General features: G+C 41.4%; 1 protein-coding gene across 3 annotated transcripts in view; it reads left to right on the top strand.

Moving 5' to 3' along the window:
• Positions 1-4,927: 4,927 nt before the first annotated feature.
• Positions 4,928-21,159, top strand: part of galnt13 (polypeptide N-acetylgalactosaminyltransferase 13) — a gene marked incomplete at both ends in the record, with an annotated part of 33,320 nt that continues 17,088 nt past the window's right edge. For all 3 annotated transcript variants that reach the window (XM_083996199.1, XM_083996197.1, XM_083996198.1), the window contains 4 exons: positions 4,928-5,069; positions 14,601-14,769; positions 19,233-19,399; positions 19,828-20,035. In XM_083996199.1, coding sequence (XP_083852325.1) covers positions 4,928-5,069; positions 14,601-14,769; positions 19,233-19,399; positions 19,828-20,035 — 686 coding nt within the window. The remainder of the gene's footprint in view (positions 5,070-14,600; positions 14,770-19,232; positions 19,400-19,827; positions 20,036-21,159) is intronic.

Here is a 21,159-nt window from a genome sequence, read left to right on the forward strand (position 1 = left end):
CAATTAAAGTAAAAATGTACAAATTCCAATTCGACTATTAAGATCAATTTAATTTAATGAGTTAATTTCATCCAGAACAAATAAAAAATGAAAACGAAAACAAAAGGAAACATTTATGAAAGCTACAAATTCAATTTCAGAGGCGAATGCTTGCAGCAACCATGACAACAAAACCTCTCCCATACAATTACACTGATTACACTTGTCTATCCAATCAAAATTTACATTTAAGCCTCTGTCTCGGAGTTTGTGTAAATATCAAGTTAAAAATCTTAGCCTATGTATTACCGATAATATATAATATTTTTTATTTTTTATTTTAATGTAAAATGACCAAAGTGGACACACAATACAGTGTTTTACCTGCGGCTGTGCAGATAGCTACAGTACTCACGCGCCTACATTTACCAGACGCCGGTGACGCTCCACTTCAAAAAGCGTCTCTAGACTGACGTCGCTGTCAACCAATCAGAGACACGGATTGAGACATTTCCAGGTCGGTCTCAGCTGAGGTTAGATTGTGCTGAATATTATCTCGCCTGTCCTCTCATCGTTATAATATTCAACCGGAGAACAGGTGCGCGCTAAGAAGTGGGCTACGGTGACCGCATCTGCGTTTAAAGGAGAGAAAAAAGGAGGACAATTCATGGAGAGCGTCCGTGTCCGCCGGTTTTCTGCGGCTCCACTGAGGACGAATCATATCAGTGAGTCCACACAGGTACCGCTGGACGGACAGTATCACACCGGACTGTGGACTACTCCATACTGACATGCACTGTCATTTAAGTGTCGTTTTGAGGCGTTGAGCGTGTTGCAGGAGAAAATCTACCCAGTTGGAACCAGCCGCTAATTGTAGGCTACTGCACTGTACTGCACATATCGAGTCATGTTGTCTGCGTTCAACACGTTGCCCGAGAGCGAGGCTGGATCAGGTCACTGGTTCACTCCATCCATAATTTAGGTAAGCTAAGAGTATCCTCTTTTTCCCGACGCGCACCACACCTTCCATTAGAGAAATCATACCATGGTCTGTTTTTTTCTTTTTCCTTTTTTTAAATGCTGTACACATCAATGTAATGGTGACCATAGTGATGGTGGGCTGGTGTTTTTATTTGACATCACGTTTAATCAAGGTTACCAAGTGTTGTATTTGCATAGAGGTAAGAATGAGTGTTCACTGGTCAACTGCAGTGTTTATTCCAGCCAAAGCCGATAATATATGAATCATCATATAATATATTTGCACGTGAATGAGATATGGATAGAGTCTCTGCGTGTGCGTGTGTTTGTGTGTATATTACACGTTTAATTCACCACAGTGAGATTTGTGAATGTCAGTGTTTCACAAGCCCTTACACAGCACACCTCCATATTTTGTGTTGTTTTTGTTTATAAAAGAAGCCTCAGTCATTGGCCTAATGGGCTTATTGGGATAAGCTCTATAATCACCTGCTGTTCCTGGTAGGGTTGGGTATACATTGGCATTTTTCAATACTTTTGCTAATTTGTTATCTAAAATTTTTACACCGCTACCAAAGTCATAGTGTTTTCAGTATTTTTAGATCATATTTTCCTCTGTGAGGTTTTCATATCATAAAATATGCCAGACCTCACAGTCTGTAGTCGTGCAATACGTGCTCACATTAGTCGCTGAATACTATTTTTTAATTCTTGTCAGGTTTCATCACCTGGTGCCTCAGACACAATCTGCTTTGACGGTCAGAAAGTATTGATGTTTGATGCAGGGCTCTGCTTGGGGCTTGTTACAGTGGAGACTCAGGTTGTTTGTGACTGAAAGGCCGCTGGTATGAATCCCTAGCTGGACTGGTCTGAGGGTGAGGCCTTGATGCACCCACATGCAGGTCACTTGTATGGTAGTCAGTCCATCAGTGTTGAGCAGCAGAAGATGACAGCTTTACCTGGGCAGCCTCAGAGAAAGTTTATGAGTGTGCACATCTTCTGGTCACTTTTCTTTCGGCTTTGCTTCATGTTTTCTTCCTATTACTGCCATACTCTTAGTGTCAAGTGTAAATCCAAGTCATGTCCAGTTGGGCTACTGCAAAAACAATTACTTAACTGTCTGCAAAACGCATAAAGTAGAAACACTGCTGTTAAATGGCTGAGAAATGTGTTGTTCAGCTCAGCGCCCTGCACCAGACATTTCACGACAAACAGTTGTGTTGTTAACAACACAACTAATTGTCACTTCAATAAGCAGTTAATAACACCTGGTGGTTTATACTTATCTCTAAAGTGCTGCTAAAACATTTCATTGTGAGGGATGGAGAGACCTGTTTATGGAGTAGTGCACAGCAGATAGGAAATATTCATCTGTGCAGATGGTTGGACTAATTGACTCAGACTTCTTGGGGCCGAGACTCCTAGCAAGCTGCCGGTGGCACTAAACCCAAACATTTCTCAGCTACTGACACACAAAAAGCAGATGGTAAGAGATGCAAACAGACATCATAAGACAGACTCACCATTGATCTGTCTGCGATGTGAGTGGAGGTGATATGCTGCACACGGACTTTGATTTCAGCCTATTTTACAGAGACCATTTTTGTTGATCGCACTCATTATCTGGGGGCCTGCACTGCATCCATAGACTTGGCTCGGACTGTGAATGGAGTGTGGATCCACTGAAATCATCTCTGGCACTGTGATGTGACTCTGAAGCATGTGGATGCAGCTGGACAAAGGCTGCCTCGCTAGTGAATGAGATAAGAGTTAGCCCAGGGCAGCAGTGTCATAGCCTGTGATGGACATTGAGACAGCGAACTGAGAGGACAGTGTACGTACGTGTGTGTGTGTGAGAGAGAGAGAGAGAGAGAGAGTGTAGAGAGCAAAACCATTACCATGCTGTGTGGGAAAGATAAGGAAATCTGTGAGATTCCCAACAGGAAATGCTGCAGGCTTTCTCCATTAGCTGTAAATGCAATGAGGTTGGTTATTATTCACATATGCATTTCCAGTTTTTTTTTATATAATCTACTGTATGTAACATTCATAGCATGTGTGTGAGCACTGACTTTCACTCATGTCACGTGCCAAGCTGTGAATTTAGACTGAGTTTAGACTGTTTTTTCTTTTATGTTATGGGTGTCTAAAAGGCTACTGGCTATTTGTGTATTTGATTCTCCTTGCCTCAATGCAACACACACACACACACACACACACACACACACACACACACACACACACACACACACACACACACACACACACACACACACACACACACACACACACACACACACACACACACACACACACACACACACACACACACACACTCATCATTCCCATTCTAGTCTCATTATACTTTCATAAGCCTTCCAGTCAACAAAAAACCTATAATTTCAGTCAAGTAGAAATACTGTTAGACAGAAAATCATGTTGCGTGTGTGCGTTTAAAAAAAAAAATCTGAAATATTGTGAGCCATACATCTCACCCCAATGATATATCTAACCTCCACAAATTGCCTCTGGTATGAAAGCTTCCCAGATGGTTTTAACAGCACTGCTGATGAAGTGGGAGAAGTCTAGAGAGGGGGGAAATGAGCAGTCACTCATCTTTTCAAACGGAAAATGGTCTGGGGTCAGGCCAGAGTGGGAAGCTGGGTGTGACCCTCAATACACCATCATAATGTTATGTGTGTGTGATGAGGAGAAAACAGTAACAAGTTTATTTTTAATCTGTTGCACTTAGTAGATATTGTCACGACACACATCAATCCATCTGTTTCTCCTCCTGATATGATAGTGATATGTGGACTCAGGGTATCTGCCGATATAGATTTTTGATCAGATACCAGATCTGAGAGCTGTTTGCTAATCTGTGCCGGAGCTCACTGAGGTCATTTTTATGAGAATGAACATGATGCCAGGGATTGCTGTGGCACTACAAACTGAGTTTGTTACCCGCCAGAACTTAATGACTGTAATTGATAGCGGAGGCTGGAAAAATGTTATGATGATGACACTGACAAGGCCAAACTGTTTATAATGTAGCTCTGTCGCATCTGGCTGACATCAGATCTGCTAAATATGGTCACTACCAGCCCAGATAGTGATATGATCAGTGCATCCCTGATCACATCTCTGGGAAAAACTTTGATGCCTTTATTATAGACAGTAGAGAGAATGATGAAATGAGGAAGGAAGAAATGCAACAGAGGGTTCTGGCCAGACTCAAAGAGGGGATGTTGTGGTTCACGGTTGGTGCCTTAACCCATGAGTCATAGATCTGAAATATACATATTGTTATCTACCTCAAAGAGCCAATATATTAGGCTACAATGTTTGTCTTATGCATCTCAGCCTCTTTCTGTTTCCCTTTTTTCTTCCCACTCCTCATATGTATACAAATACACTGACTACACAATTGTCCCCGTTAACATATGCAACTGTGCATCTGTGCCAAATCCAGCTCATATCCTGTGATTTATTCTGTATCACAGGATCTGTTTGGATGTGTTGTTTGTCTGCCAAATCTGTGGCTGTTTAGGATATTATAGATTTTGTGTGATGTCACATTGCAGAAATGAAAAGTAAAATAAATAGATGGAAATATACAAAGTAATCTCTGGTTGATCTGATTTGTGAAATGCATGAAGGGAAATCTAAAGGTTCATCACACATTTTGCTGAGATGACGCTTCTTTACAAATTGATTGTTTCTCATCATAGCTTCACAATGGTGGTCAAATATATAAATCATACTTTCTGTTGTTGTTAGATTTATGTTTGTTCTTTTCTCTCTCTCTCTCTCTGTCTCTCTCTCTCCCCTGTAGGATGACGCCTCTTAGTCAAACCTGCTCGGTTTCTCACCCCATCTCCACAGTTCGCACACCTTGTCAGCAGACGGCAGAGCACTCACTGTGACCCTCCCTGTTTGGCTGCCTGGCCAACTTCCTGGGGAGGTGATGCGACGGTTCGTGTACTGCAAGGTGGTGTTGACCACCTCTTTAGTGTGGGTGCTGGTGGACGTGTTCCTGCTGCTCTACTTCAGCGAGTGTAACAAATGTGATGATAGGAAAGACCGCTCGCTGCTCCCTGCCCTCAGAGGTGAGTCCTGATCAGCGCTGCGACACCTTTCATTCACAGAGCAGATGTGAGTAAAAGCTTCAGGAGCCCATGAACTAAGTGTCAGACTGGGCTGTTTCATCTCCTCCACCTTCTCCGTTCCCCGTATCTTTAAGCTCTAATGGTCACTGTGACATTTTCCACTTGATCTTCTCTTAGAAACTGAGACTGTGTTGCAGACATTTAGAGTGAGAGGATTTTAAGATTTCCTCTGAGGGAGTTTAAATGTTCATATTTGGATTTCAAGGGAGTTAGCAGTGAATCAAAGGAAATGATTTGGTTGATGATGATTTGATTTTTTTTCCCCATTTCTGATATATTAAAGGGAGTTAGTCCAAAAGCACCTTGAGATATTTTAGTTGAAACCATAAAAACTTTTTAAATTAAATTTCTCAAATTAAAATAACATCTTAATTAAACACATTTTGCATGTGTGCACTACAGAGAGACATTGAGGACCTGAAATTATGCTCAAGGACCATTACAAGGTTTTGCATGTTTCTGGTAATGGCAATATAAACCACTCAATGTTTCTGCGAATGCTGCCCAGAGAATCCCTGCACATCCTCTTAAACTCCTGCTATAGTACTGTTTTTGCGACATGTCTATATATTTTCCTGCCAAGGTAACAATATTACATTGTGGTATGCAGCTGTAAGAGCATTGTGATTTGAAGCACATGATGAAAAAGTAATTCTGACAAAAACAAATACAGACTAGGCGAAGAGATTGTAATATTGTCCTGGAAGTGAGGAGGCACAGTGGCCATTGCTCGTGGGCATACTGTAAGTGGGCTGGGCATGTTTAGCTTTTAAGTTCTAATTACTCTCATGACATAACGACAACCTTATCTAAGTATATACAGGATCATTGTGTAATTGCCAAGGAATCAGTGTGGTGTGGGTTTTGCAGTGGGTGACGTAAGATGTATCTCCTCATACAACTTTACAGACTGTATACAGTATTAGATCTAAGAGGCATTGAAGTCTTGATTTAGCCTTTTGTGCCCTTGAATTTACAAAAGAACAGAGTTTTGCCATTTTATCAAATCCGAGAACGTGCAGTAGTGTTTTTTCTTCTGACAGCAAACTGCATGTACCAACCTATTTTGTAGATTAAAGAGAGAAGACCTTTGTGATTTCCCACATTGCAGGATTACTGAATGTGATAACCCTACAGTTACCATTTGTAGTTAGTTTTGATCTCTAGTTTTGATCTTGTAGGCTCGACCCTTGTTATTAATGTTCACTCACATGCATGTGAATATAAGCTGTAGTCTTATAAAGTTCATCATGTGTCTCCATTACTGTTAATGCAATGATGATGACTAATGCAAAAGAAAATCTTCATTTGTAGTTATTAATCTAAAAAAATTGCAAAGCACTTTTATGAGTCATGAAATTTCTTGGTGTAATGAACCCCTGTCTCTAATTTGATTTCATTAAGAGTGATTCATTTACCTCTGAAACTCTATAAGTTTAAACAAATGATGTCTCTATGTGTGCGTGTGTGTGTGTGTAGCTGAGATCAACCTGAACCACAATACTGCTTTAGCAGAGTTCATTTCCTCACATGCCCTCAAGTAAGCTGGTTTCTAAGAGGCTTGCTAAGCTGCTTTTAAGGTTAGAATGAGGCAGAGCTGCCAGCTACTGAGACTGATTACCATGCAAAAGTCTAACGTTACACTGCTTACAAAGTAGATGATTTGCTCAATGTATGATCTGAGTGTTGGGAATTCTCTCTTTATTTTCCTGGGTTTGCCACAGGACACTGCAGGTGTTTCTACCTTGTCAGGTGTAATCTTATTTGTATGTTCCTAATTAATGAAGCCATTAACTTGACGCTCTAATCCCTTCACCACATCAACAGCAAAACAAACTATACACAATCCTCTTATTTATTGGTTTATTTGAAAAGGGACAGTGTACATTAATAAAACATTGTAAAACAAATGTAAATGTACACGAGTTAGCTAAAAGGCAAATTCTTTGATTGGAATCGATTGACTCAGTTTGATTATTCTGAAGCATTTTGTAAGGAAACACACACACACACACACACACACACACACACACACACACACACACACACACACACACACACACACACACACACACACACACACACACACACACACACACACAAAAACCCAATAAAACTTTTACTATTTACATATTAGCATGAGCATTGATTTGCAGTCATGTTACTAGCCATCTGACTGTGGCCCCTTGCAGGCTGCAGAAACCAGTGGTAAACATAACAAACACAACATTGTCATAGCATTGCCTTATTAAGTTAATTAAGAGGGTAAAGTAAATAATTGCCAATTTACACATCCAACAGATTCATTAGCATTCTTTTGGAGTTGCATTTCTGTTCACTTGATGTAATTTTGATTTTCACTTTACATTGAGCTCTGTATTTGGGCCTCATGAGAGAAATATCTGACACTTTAGCTACAAAATGCTCCACTGTGTTCCCAGGCAAGTTCATAACTCTATCAATATGTTGTTTGGTGCTGGCGAAGAGAGTTCATAATGTGTTAATGGAGCTTTAAAAAAAAAAAAAAAAAAAAGATGACAACAGCTGCCTGTGTGTCCTTTGAACCATTGCTGATGAGAGTGGTGAGACTGAATTACTGTAAAACAGCAAGTGGAAAGATGCTAAAACTCCACATGGAGCCTTTGTCTGCTTTGCTGTTTGGTGCTGGGTCTGTAAGCATTTAGATCATTCAGGAGAGCTTTTTTTTAATGGAAATGGCTGCATATACTGGTATTTTTAGGGATACTCTTACTGAGCTAATATGGGGCTGTTTATATTAACCAGCTAAAGAAGCTAAAAAGCTGTATAATGGTAACGTTGGTTAAACTCTGCAATTAGATTAAATGAAGCTGTCTAACTGAAACTGGATTAAATGTTAATGTTAATAATTTTGATTGATGCGTTTTGAATCAATTCAAAATCACTTTGGCTTAGTAGCCCAAATTTGCATTAGATTTGATAGTTTTCGGTCAGTTTCTTCAGTGTTTTGTGTGTGTTGTACAAGAGGTCACTGATCCCATGTTGGTCATTACCAGGTCGATAATGACCCTTTAAAGAATGTTTGTCATAAATTCCTGATAAGAGCAGGTACTTGACTGATGTCAGAGGCTTTCACTCAACTTTATGGCCAGTCACTGCTGTCCGTTGTGTTATGTAGGCAGAGACATGTCTATTCCTCTGTTTCTCTTTCTTGCATCACAATCTGATTCATTTTGGACAGAGCTGTAAGAGAAGTTTTGTATTAGAGTGCTACTCCATAAGATTAGTATTGCACCCCTGTAAAACTGGTAGATTTGGGAATGGGGTTAAAGAAAGGGGGGTCGCTTAATAGCTCAGTTGGTAGAGCAGGCGCCCCATATACAGAGGCTAATAGTCCTCGCCACAGCCGGCCCCATATCGAATCCCAACTCAGGCGGCCCTTTGTGGCATGTCAATCCCCCTCTCTCTGCCTCCCCATTTCCTGTCTCTCTCCACTCACCTATCAATTAAAGCAGAAGTAAGCGGAATTTTTGTGTTAATATAAGTCTTAAATAGTTACATCTTCCGACAGCAATCACTTACATAGAGTGTTTGGTCTGAAACACGGGTCTGTCAGTCACTCTGCTCTGCTGTAAGCCGAGGAGAAAACTTTCCTTGTATCCTACAACCTTTATCCGATGAGGAGAGAGAACTGCATAAAGGGGCGGTTCTCTCTGTGTGTGCAGCCAAGGGATGCGCGTGAATGTGGTGACGTAGGGACGAGGACCAATAGATCCATGACGAGGGCGGGGACTGCTAACTCCATCGGCTGACAAGAAGTTAGCCAAAACGACCGGATCGCTTACTTCTGCTTTAAAGGCAAAAATTCCCCAAAAATGTACTTCAAAAAAACAAACAAACAAAAAAAACAGGAGACTGCAGTCCGAGATATCCTTACTTTAATCCACAGTATAGGCCAAGTCCTCAAAACACTGCACTTCCCATTGCTCAGTAGTGTGTTTTCATTAAATGGGTTTCAAGCTCCACAGACAGACAGTTTATATAAAAAGCTCTCTGTTCAGTTTCTTCTCAATCTCAACCTGATATAACCCAGATGACATCATCTGGCTCTCTTAAGAGCCACTTAAGATGAAATACGACACACTGAGTAGCACTCATGATGAGTGACCTGACCATTCTGTGACATCATTTTAATATAAACACACCTTGAGAAAAACCACTTGCTAGATTTTCTGATTAATGCTTCTTAAAGTCTGTAGGTATCGATTTCCAGCCTGTGGAAGGAATTACAACTCATCCTTTTGTTAGAAATATTCTTGTTACATTTTGATTTGTGGAGATTTATTATCAGACAGCTACAGCTACTGTTAATCTACTGTTATGTCAGCTGTAGGGAGAAAAAGATCACAAAGAACTCTCTGCTGTTAAACTCAATTCTTCAAGTTTATCAAGGCCACGTGTGATGTTTGGTGAAAGATGTGTGTGCTCAGTATGTTTAGAGTTGTCTTTGCATTTTGAAATATAAATGTAACAAAACATCCAGTTTATCAATTGATTTAACCCCATACAAAACGTATTATACTAATACTACTGGGCAACAAATCCTTGAAAAGGAATGGGGAAAAAAAAAAAAAAACTAAACTAATAATAACCCAAGTCAAGTTGCACATTTCTTGTAATACCTCTGTCCTCCTCTAGGGAAGACCGGTGTGTCACATCACCCAGAAGGGCCCCAGTTTTAGGACTGCTCCGTCGGCCGCAGGCTCGGCCCATCATATCTTTACGACCTTGGTTGTTATGACAGCTGCCATCAGGGACGTGAGCAGCTTGATTCTATCAGTGTCTTCACAGCTATCTTTGAGACGGACAATGGAGTTTTTCTTTTAAGCAGTCGTTTTATTACTTTGAAGTGACCTGTGGAAACACTGCTTAATACTTCCTCAACACTTACTGTAAAGGCAACCTAAAGTAAAAATTCCTTTACAAAAAATCAATTGTGTGTATTTAAGGTGTCATAGCAAAGCTTTTTGTGTAATGTCAGATGAAAACAGGTGAAGGATGTTTGTAGCCAAGAGATGAAGAACTCAAAGAGCAGTTTGTACACAAATTGACAAGAGGAGGCTTGAATCATGCAAACATGAATCAAACCAAAATAAGTTTCAGTAGTGACATAACATAGAGCTTAGGCCTGAGTTTACCATGTGTTTTTATAGCGTTTTCAGAGTCATGATCTTACATGTTACGTATTGGACAAAGAGACATGAAATCTGGGTGATTGTGTCTCTAAAGGCTTATTATTCAATTGTTAGGACTTTTCACTGTAATTGCACAGCTTGTAGCTGCAGGCAGAGACACTGAATTCAATTGATTTGACCTGAGGACGGAGAGAGTCGCTGTTTTCTTCCCAGATGATTGCAGTCATCTTTTATAATGAATCGTCTGTGTCAGAAGGAGATTGTATAGTAGACTGGAAAACACCATAGAGAATTTGTGTCTTATAGCTTCTCTGATCTCTGTGTTGCCAGACAAAATCAGATTTTTGTCTCCAGCCTTTATGTTTAATCTTCCATTATGAAGAAGCAGTTGCTAATCTGCACTGTGCTAATCCATCTGGCCAGAGCAGCACAATATGGTGACATTTGCAATGCAAATGGTCAACGTGTTGGAAAACTGTGACATAAAATACTTGCCAAACATCTGAAACATAGCTTCATGGTTCTCATGGCTCTGTCAGTTTGCTAAAATGTTGAGGTTTAGCAGCTGTAGTTTTTATATTCTGCATCATCGTTTAGTTTCTGAGTGTTGTATGGATATTTAGTCAAAAAACATGGTATTGGAGAAAAGAAATGCTATTTTTGACCTGTGCTAAGAGAAAAAGTCGGATCATAAATCATCTTGGGGCATGAACAGTCATAACAAATGTCATACCATACCATACCATACCACCATACTCATTCCAAGAGTCGTTATTCAAAACTACTTCCACTTATAGGGATATTTAGGATCTTTTGACATGAAGCTGTATGACATCCTTATTAGCAGTGTCATGCATAAACAGTGACTTTCCACCTACTGCGTCCTGTGAGCAGAGTTCTGGCCTGGTTTTGGTGTTGATGAATGTAGTTCGGCTAGTTGGCTGAGGTCACAAAAATAAAGCGTTTCGCTTCTCAAAACAATATGCATTCAAAAGAGTAATACATTTGCATTACAAAACCGTTGTCCACGAAAAAGTCAGACCTCACAATTGCTAGGTGCTATTTTCTTGTTGTAACTGTAAAGCACCTTGGCTAAAGGTGCTATATAAATAAAGCTTGACTTGACTTGACAGCTGTGAACGTTTCCATCACCTGTTTCACGGTGTTTACATGCTCGGATAATTAATGTAAACATGTCTGACTATGACACAAGTGATGAAGACATCCCTTTCAGCACAGAGCCGAAGGGATACCTTTATGAACCTGAAAAGCTACAGACGCCGAACTTCAGAGATTGAGTTAGAACGGGCAGAGAGACAGCGGAGGGACAGAGAAGTGGTCCAAGCTGAAGTTGGACCCACAGCTGTAGCTGTAAGAGACAGGGTGACTGAGTGATCAGGGTGATGGAAGATCAGACCGACAAACGTACACAGACATCTGTGCATGCCTCACCTGCAAGGACGATGCTGCTCAAAAAAAAGAAGAAGAAAAAGGAAAAGAAAGGAAGGCGCTGCGCTCTCCAGCCGGTTCACCTGCGGCTCACCTGCAGCTGTCAGAGGAGCCTCTCTCTTCAGCCTGATGTTTGGCTGCACTTTGTTTGAATAAAAAGAGTTCAACATGTGAAGATCTAACCGCCATCTGAGCACCAATCAGCGGAGCCAGAGCACAGTATGTGGCTAGTGTGTAGCCTATGTGTTTTATAACGGCAAGAAAAAAAATTGCCCTCTCAATCGCTGATAGACGGATCGGCACATCTGTTACAGACGTTTAATAGAGCATTTTAATTGTTTCATTAAAGCCTATGGCAAGAAGCCAGTTGCCTAATAGCAATGTCCATGTTTTATATTTTCTTGGTTAATAATAGGATATTTACCGTGTTAGCTTTCACGTTAACTCTCTTTTATTTAAAAAACCCTTACTTTTGTGACCCCAGCCAACTAGCCGAACTACATTCGTCAACACCAAAGCCAGGCCAGAACTCTGCTAACAGGATGCAGTAGAGGGAAAGTCACTGTTGATGCACAACACTGCTAATAGGAATGTCATACAGCTTCATGTCAAAAGATCCTAAAGATCCCTTTAAAAGTAGGCCTACTAATTTAAACCTCATGGTGACACTAAAGTAAAAGTTAGAATAACCACAGTCATTGGGATTTGTCATCTGGGCACCAGGAGTGTTTAACAATGAATGGCAGTCCATGTGTTTCAGTCAGGAGGGTAGTCTGAGATTCACTTGAGCAGAAGTGGAAGACATCATGTTAATTTCAAACAACATTTATAGCTACTATGTTATGTGAGACGTATTATTCCAACCCAGCACTGACAGCTACATTCGGCTGTTGCGTGTAGTCCATCACATGGGGTTCATCCATGCCTGAAAAGTATGAATTTGTCAGATAGTTAAGAAATTTCAAGTCGTAACAAAGAGACCAGAAATATTGTGCTGTGGTTCGCCTTGTTATTTCAATGCCTGAGGACTGTCTCCTACAACGTTCACAAAGTGTTTTGCTCTCTGTGATTGTTCTCATCTGACAGCGCTGTTCCACATCTTATTCAGTAGTAATCCTTTGTTTTACTGTCAGATTAGAATAGATATAATCTAGAATTTTTAAATTGAAGGTGACTGAGACAAGATGTTTCCTGTAAATTCATGACCTTGGTTTTTCTGTACAGAGTGAGTGATTGGTTGGACCGGCTGAGCATGTGTTTGATACTTTGTTCAATCATGCAACTCAGCTCTCGAACTGTGTCCATCAGATTTTAGGCCAGCGTCCAAATAGAGAGTGTCAGCAGTAAGCATTAGAGAACAAAAAAAAAAAGAAAAAAGCAGGAGGTTCCCAGTCCAGCCGGCACCAGTCTGAGAGGGGTCGCAGGGAATCCTCTTAACTCGGGGCTGTGCAGCAGATAGGGACTGTGCGCCCCCCTTTTCATGAAAATCACTGCCTCTGCTCTGAGAGATTATTAGAGAGAGAGAGCACAGTCATAAATCCATTGGACATTATTTACCTTTGGTGAAAGGAGCTGGCTCTGTGCAGCAACAACAACAACAACAACAGCAGCAGCAGCAGCAGCAGCAACAGCACCAATGTTTTGCAGGCATTTGACTGTAGGAACATGTAGCAACAGAGGCCGTAGCAACCGCAGCAAGGATTTTTGGCTTTCATACACCTTTTCATCTATTAATACATTCTCCTAAATCTCTGAATTCAAAAGCCCCTAATAGATTAAATTAAAATTAAATATAGCTGCCACACTGTACAGCGCTTAATACGCAGTCAGCTCAAGCCACAGCAACCAGGAGAGAGCTTAAGTAGAGCCCCTGCACTGTCTGTATTCAATGTCTTGTGCTATTTTTCACATTCTCTGATGTGTGAAGTTGCCTTTCTATTTTGCAACTAAGATAGCCATGATATTTTCCATATTTTTTATATATGCAACTTAAGTGAAATGTGATAATACCATATATATTTTATATTATTAAATGTTATGAAGGAAATTATACCATGCTCTTCATATGTCCACATCCCATATAGAAGCCACTAGCACATAAAATGCCAGGAAAACCCTATAATGCCTGTTTGGCACATGCACACTGATCTGGAAAATTATGTTTTGCGCCGTGTGCTTTTCACAATTAGAGAGAATTACACTTTGCAGAAATAGAACTAGCATGCTTTGCTGCACTCTCTGCAGCCTGAAGAGAAAGTTAATAATCCCTACATCTATGTATTTGTGCATGTAACCAAGACTCAATGGTTTTAGCACAAAAGGGATCACTAGCTGTTTCCTTTGTCATGGACTAATTTAAATTAGAAAAGACTGCCTTTCCCACTCAGAGGAGAAGATTGTATACTGCTATAAATTATCAAAGACATAAATTTCTCACATTTATATTATGCATCTCACACTCCTGTGCTGAAGACTTATTTATAGTCAATCCAGCACGATGTTTATAATATATTGATTAGACTTGTGCACTTTTCTGCCTTTGAGTTCTTGAAAAACCACTACAACTCGTTTTTCTTCTCCACTGGTAAGAACAGGGCGAACAGCCAACAGACTGAGGTCAGCAGGGTCAGTAAGTCCTCATTACTCACACTTCCATTTAGAGACGAGATTTAATTTGTAATTTATTTCGCTTTTATAACGCAGCACTCCTCTCACATTGTTTTCCCGCAAGAAATGGTCTGTAAGTGATTTATTCTACAATACAGTTCAACGATTAGTGAGGAATAAGAAGAAAAAAATGGCTTTGTCTTATCAGATGTCCTTGTGTTTTGCCTCCCTTCTGTTGCAGCGGTGATATCTCGGAGTCACGAGGGTCCAGGGGAGATGGGCAAGGCAGTGAACATCCCCAAGGACGACCAGGAGAAGATGAAGGAGCTCTTTAAAATCAACCAGTTCAATCTGATGGCTAGTGACATGATTGCACTCAACAGGAGTCTGCCAGATGTGAGGTTGGATGGGTGCGTAAGCTTGGGTGTTTTCCAGATGCATGCTGTGATTCACTCTATTGACCCCTTAACATCCAACACACTCAGACCTGCTTTCCAACAGACTAAACACAACACTCAATCCTTACCCTGCCTGTAAACACTGAGTATATTTACACACACATAGAGTAAGGTCCTTATTCTGGTTCAGACAGTATTCCAAATAACGTGTTTACATCTGCAGCGGTTAAGAGAATGTTCTTGTTTACAAGTTGATCAGCATATTCTGATTAAACCAGCAATGTCCACCAGTTGTAGCAGCATCATGATGTATCATGACGTAGGTGTGTACTTTATTCCCATCTAAACACTTTTATGAAATATTGCTTTCTCATTTTACTCAAAACATTAAAGCTATGGTCTACCACTTGGAAGATTGGTAGGCTAATTATTATTTACATCGTTTATACGGCGATTATGGTCCTGTAGTCCGATCTACACAATATGAATAGCAAAAAGTACCAAAAAAATCCATTCAGTCTATCAGCCGTGGGCCTGCATAGAAATTGACCAATATTATCCATTTGTCCCGGAAGAATGTGTTGCCGCTGTTATTACCGGTACCGGTGCCGCGTCAAGTCTCCCTGATCCTCTCCCCGACACACAGCCGCTTCCAGCCGCAGCTGCAGCCTGAGCGGGGTCGCTCTGCACACTGCACAGCCACACCGCGGCTCCGCTGAGCTACAGACCCTGGTCTTCCTGCTCCTCTACCCGACACACAGTGCCCTGTGCTGGGCCGCACGGCGAGCAGTCTCCCTCCAGCTCTGCGGTCGCCGCGGTCCCGTTGCCGCCACCAGTTACGCTACCGGTAATTACGGTGGCGACGGCAACTGGCACCGCAGGTACTGGCGCCGCCACCATTTGCGGCGCTGAACAAAGCTCCAGAGCTGGAGGGAGACTGCTCGCCGCGCAGCCCAGCACAGGGTGCTGTGTGTCGGGGAGAGGAGCAGGAAGACATGGGGGCTGGAGCACAGCGCGGAGCCGCGGTGTGGCTGTGTGCAGGCTGTAGCGGCGGTGATGATACAGCAGAGTTTATGTTGAACAGGTAATCTTTGGTTTTATTGTGGAAGTTGTGACTGTGAATCCGACATTTTACTCCACATTCAAAGCTGGTGCCGTGTTTGGTTTCTGCTGGCAGGCTTGTTGCTCTGCTGTGCTGAAGGGGGGCGTGTCGTGAGGAAGCTCCGAGGGGAGGGCCATACGAGCTCGGAGGGGAGGGGTGTGTGTGTCTCATCCTCTTTCAGATCATATATACCATAGCTTTAAACATAACTAATGATTCTCCCTCATGTAGCAATTACACATCTTATTTGATGATGTTTCTGTTAGATCACACTTGCTAGACTAGCTCAGACTAGCCAGTCTATACGAACGGCAATGGCAACTGCTGAAGCAGTATGCACGATTATAAAAGCAACAATAAAAGCAAACAATAACAGTAAATTGAAAAGAAATACATGTGTGGGTGAGGTAGAAACCCATTACGGGCTTATATATAAACCTCACCTATAAAAGCAATTGCACAAATAGCAAAGCAAAACAAACAAAAGAAACAGTAATATATCTTGAAAAAGGAATAGTTCACCAAAAAATGAAATTCATTATTGACTCACCCTCATGCTGATGAATAGCCTACTATAGTTTTTTATTCCTCAAAGTGCATCTGGAGACCCGGGAGGGGGGTTCGTAGTCCAACAAAATCCAGTCAATAGCGCCCGACACAAAAAGGTCCATAAAACTACACAATAACCATGTAATATTCCTCCTTACTCCTTACTAACTCCAGATGCACTTTGAGGAATAAAAAACTACTTATTCATCAGCATGAGGGTGAGTCAATAATGACTGAATTTCATTTTTGGTGAACTATTCCTTTAAGATGTATACATGTCCCATAATGTGACCAAGATCAGATTACTCCACATGTCTTTTTATGATTATTATGTCCTATATGTAATATGATCTTACTGAGGTTGCTATCAGAGTATTGCAGTGCATGTGACTGTAGTCTGTGAGTGATATCTTTGATACACGTTATGATTAAGCATGGTTTCTTCTGGGTTTTCGGTCCTTATGACGATGGCACAACCGTCACCGCCACTGTCTGCTGCTCATCTCACAACAGGTCCGCTCTCGCGCCGCCCTGCCCCTCCCCGCCCCCTCTACCACTCCCTCTACCACTGGTACTCACTGGTAGGGGTGGTATTATGCAAATTTGTAAACTAATGACATCATTGGATGCAGCTCGTAAAACCACATGGATTTCAACCTAGGGAGCCTTTTTTTTGGGTCAGTTCTCACATTTTGGGAGCCAGAAGACAAGCCACACACCCAAATATGTTAAACAGGCCTTCAAAAAGTGTTATTTCTATAATATATCCCCTTTAATGCATGAAGACACGTTAGCCAGGTTCAGTAGAAACTGCTCTAGTGCTCAGACAAATGTATTCGATGGCTGAACAAGGCAGCAGGGTGTCTTCATCTTATCAAAGGAGTCTGGGATGGGTGACAGTGATCGTGATACAAGGTGCTGCTTATGCAGATGAAATGCTCTAAACTATCAAAGTTATTCAGATGATTAAAATAAAATCTAAACTGAGTCCATTTGATATCGTCGGTATTAATAACAGCTCTAATTATGGGCACTGTTTCAACATCCAATTCATCAGATCCCTTAAGTGTGTACATTAGGCCTGACATTTGAATGGAAGCAGGGTTTTGTTTACTGTCATTCAAGATCCACTTGAGCACTTAATGAAAATCCAAGGAGCTATTTGTGTAAAACATGACCGCATTCATCTTGTGCTGCTGTTCTGCACCGACATCCGCCTCTCCTGGAGACATTATCCAAGTGATTCATGCTTAAATATTCCAAGTTCTCCACAGCACTTTCATTAAGTGGAAACCAAAGGCTCCGCCAGTCACATGCAGAATAGGCCACAAGAATGTTTTTTTCCACATTCACATTGGATGCCTATATCAAGAAAATGCCAACTCAAGATGTTCTGCAGTGTAGAGATGCAAATATACAGATCTTTTTTTTTGCCTGCATAGTGCAAAAGAAGACCTATATTACTAAGAAAAAGTGAATATTCAGCTGATTGCAACTCCTCCAGTTTTGTCCATTATGGCTCCATCCTCTTCTCAGTATAAATATTACAGCAGCTTTATTACAGAAGACAGCTTAGCCATGCAAAACTTCACCAGCCGTGTGGTGAAAATTATCCAGAGCCGTGCAGAATTTGCTAGTCGTTGCCTCTGAAGGGTGATAACATTTTGTCTTGAAGGCAACCTCCTGGCCTAGTTGTGCAAGCCAGTGCTGTCACTTTGAATACACAGGACTGAACTTGTGATGCCGTCGACTGCGATGGCTGCTCTCACCCTGCGTCGTCTCCCACTACTACCCCACGCCACACTGGCTGCTCCGACCATCCACCTCCTCCCCCTCTTCCTCCACCTCCACCCCCCCTCCCATCCTCTTCCTCTGTAGCTGCAGCTCATTCTTTATTCAACATCATCCACAACAGTGCCGTCCCAATTTTGCCACATTGTCACTCTTTGGCTCTCACAGACGTCCCATCAAGCCAAGGGCATGCTGACATAGCTGTCAACGCTGGTTTTGCTCTTTCTACTTTCTTTGGAGATATTTGTCAGTAAATCTCTTATGACAATGTTTTTGCAGTGGTGGCAGCATTGGATAGCAGTCGGATACACTTGCATAGATTCTGCTCTCAGACACTTTTCATACAAGATAATGAGCTGCAGGCGTAGACAACCACTGTGACTGCAGCTGGAAACCAGCACTCTACAGTACACTCTTACACCAGCCTGGGTAACTTAGAAGTAAGAATATAAATTGTTGGGTCCAGGTATCAGATTGAATGGGAATGAGTTTATTTTTGCTGCTGCCAATTGTTATTTTTTATTGTCAATTTATTTGACCAAGAATCATTTCCCCATTTTGTTGATAAAATGACAAAAGGGCTTAATAAGTACAATGTTTGGGATTCTGCTGAATTCAAGGATGAATTAAGTACCAGAATATAATTGATTAGTTCATTTTGATTTGTACCAACATGTTAGTGGTGTAATCTAAAAAACAAAGGATCCTGAGATTAATCTTACTGTAAAGGGGTAGGAGGCAAATAATTACATGATAGATAATAAATGAAAAGGTTTCATCTCATTTATCTCACTCATTTTTCAGGTGACATATAGTCACACCTTTATAATGTCATTAAAGTCAAAGTGTCAAACACTTCTCATCACCTGTAACTCATTCTATTCCACAATTTCTCGTCATTTAAACTTCTGCTTCACTTAGTTTGGAACCGCTGCAGCACAACGTAATGAGGATATGAAAAAAAGCATGAAGAATACTAAATTCCTTCAATCCCACCCTCTCACCCCTACCCCCCCACCCTGTCGCCCTTCAGATGTAAGACCAAGGTGTACTCAGACGATCTGCCCAACACCAGCATCGTCATTGTGTTCCACAACGAGGCATGGAGCACCTTGCTGCGGACCGTTCACAGCGTCATCAACCGCTCACCCAGACACTTGCTCATGGAGATCGTTCTGGTGGACGATGCCAGTGAGCGAGGTCGGTATTATACACACAGGTCTACTTCTTCTCAAGGATAAGTCGCAATACTAGAAGCTGTCAGCTCAGTGGTTCCAGCCCCCCATGGCCCTGCGTAGATGAGCAGTAGAGCCGATTGACTCGTGTAGGTCTTTACCTCAGCAAAACCAGTATTGATTCCTTTGAGCAGAACCTGCATGTATGGCTGCAACTCACAAGTGTTATGTAACTGGGTTTTAATCTGTAGGTTATTTCCTCATTAATTCATTAACAGCTTTCAAAGTTAGTCGGGATCAGTTTATTGTTTCATCTGAAATACTAAAAATAATCATAATAGAAAAAATGCTAATCAGAATTCCTGGGAGCCGAAGCCAATGTATTTTGATGTCTGTTTTTTGTCTGACCAGTTGTTTTCAGCACTCACTGCAGCATCTGCTGCTCTGTTTCAGAATTCCTGAAGAAGAAGCTGGAGAACTATGTGCGGACTCTGGAGGTGCCGGTGAGGATCCTGAGGATGGAGCAGCGTTCGGGTCTGATCAGAGCCAGGTTGAGGGGGGCGGCTGCCACCAAAGGTCAGGTCATCACCTTCCTGGACGCACACTGTGAGTGTACCATTGGCTGGCTGGAGCCCCTGCTGGCCCGCATCAAAGAGGACAGGTAGTTGATGCTAATACTTAAGGAGCTTGTTTAACACACATTCTCAGCTGAAGGAAACAGTGCTGCAGTCTTTTTTTTGCCTATTCAGGTTTGAAACTTGCTTTATTAACACTGGTATTATCACATTTCACTTAAGTTGCATCAGTGGCTGCTTGAACTAAGGCTCTGTCTGAACATTGATGGAACAGCAAACCATGGGTTATGAATGCACAGTTTGAGCCTGACTCTGCTGATAGGAGATGATAATCATTTTTGCATCGTCTGCTTCTGCTGCTGCCTCACAGGAAAACCTTCTTCCACTTACTGTAGATGTCTCTGTGTTAACTGCTGCTACAGATGATGCTTGCAGGTGCAAGAAGAGTCGAGATGAAAGTGGACAAGGACACGTTTTTGCTCCAGCAGATACACGTTTAGGGACAAATATCACATGGCTCAGTCAGTGATCTTTCCTTTATGGGTAACACTTTATTTTAAGGGGTCCTTGTTCCTGTGTATCTACCTAATTAATTACAGTGTAATTACCTATGTAACCGTATGTAATAACGTGTACTTACATTGTAAATACATAGTGTATTTTCATGTACTTACAGGTCCTTGTTACACTTGTAATAAGAAATGCTTGTGCAAAGAGAGAGGCCACTTTGGCATTTCTTATTACAAGTGTAACAAGGACCTGTAAGTACACCAAAATACACTATGTATTTACAATGTAAGTACATGTTATTACATACGGTTACATAGGTAATTACACTGTAATTAATTAGGTAGATACACAGGAACAAGGACCCCTTAAAATAAAGTGTTACCCTTTTATGTGTTGTGTTTTTTTTCAGCTTGGGAGTGTTTATTAAGCTAAATGTGTTGATTCAAAGGGACCAGGTGAACATTAAGGACATGAAGCTGTTATCTGCTGTGCATGTGCATATGTGTGTGAGTGACATGAGCAAATAGATGGATTTCTAATGATTCATTCTCCTGCGATGCAGCTCTTATGTGAGGTCAGCCACATTTATTTTCCCTCAGGAAGAAATTGATATCATATGACTCAGAATATTATATTAAGGAGCCATTACACTTTTACTGAATGCTGCTGCACATGTATTGATGTCCATAATTCTGTGCAC

This window comes from Trachurus trachurus (assembly GCF_905171665.1).
Source record: "Trachurus trachurus genome assembly, chromosome: 21".
Taxonomy (NCBI): Eukaryota; Metazoa; Chordata; class Actinopteri; order Carangiformes; family Carangidae; genus Trachurus; species Trachurus trachurus.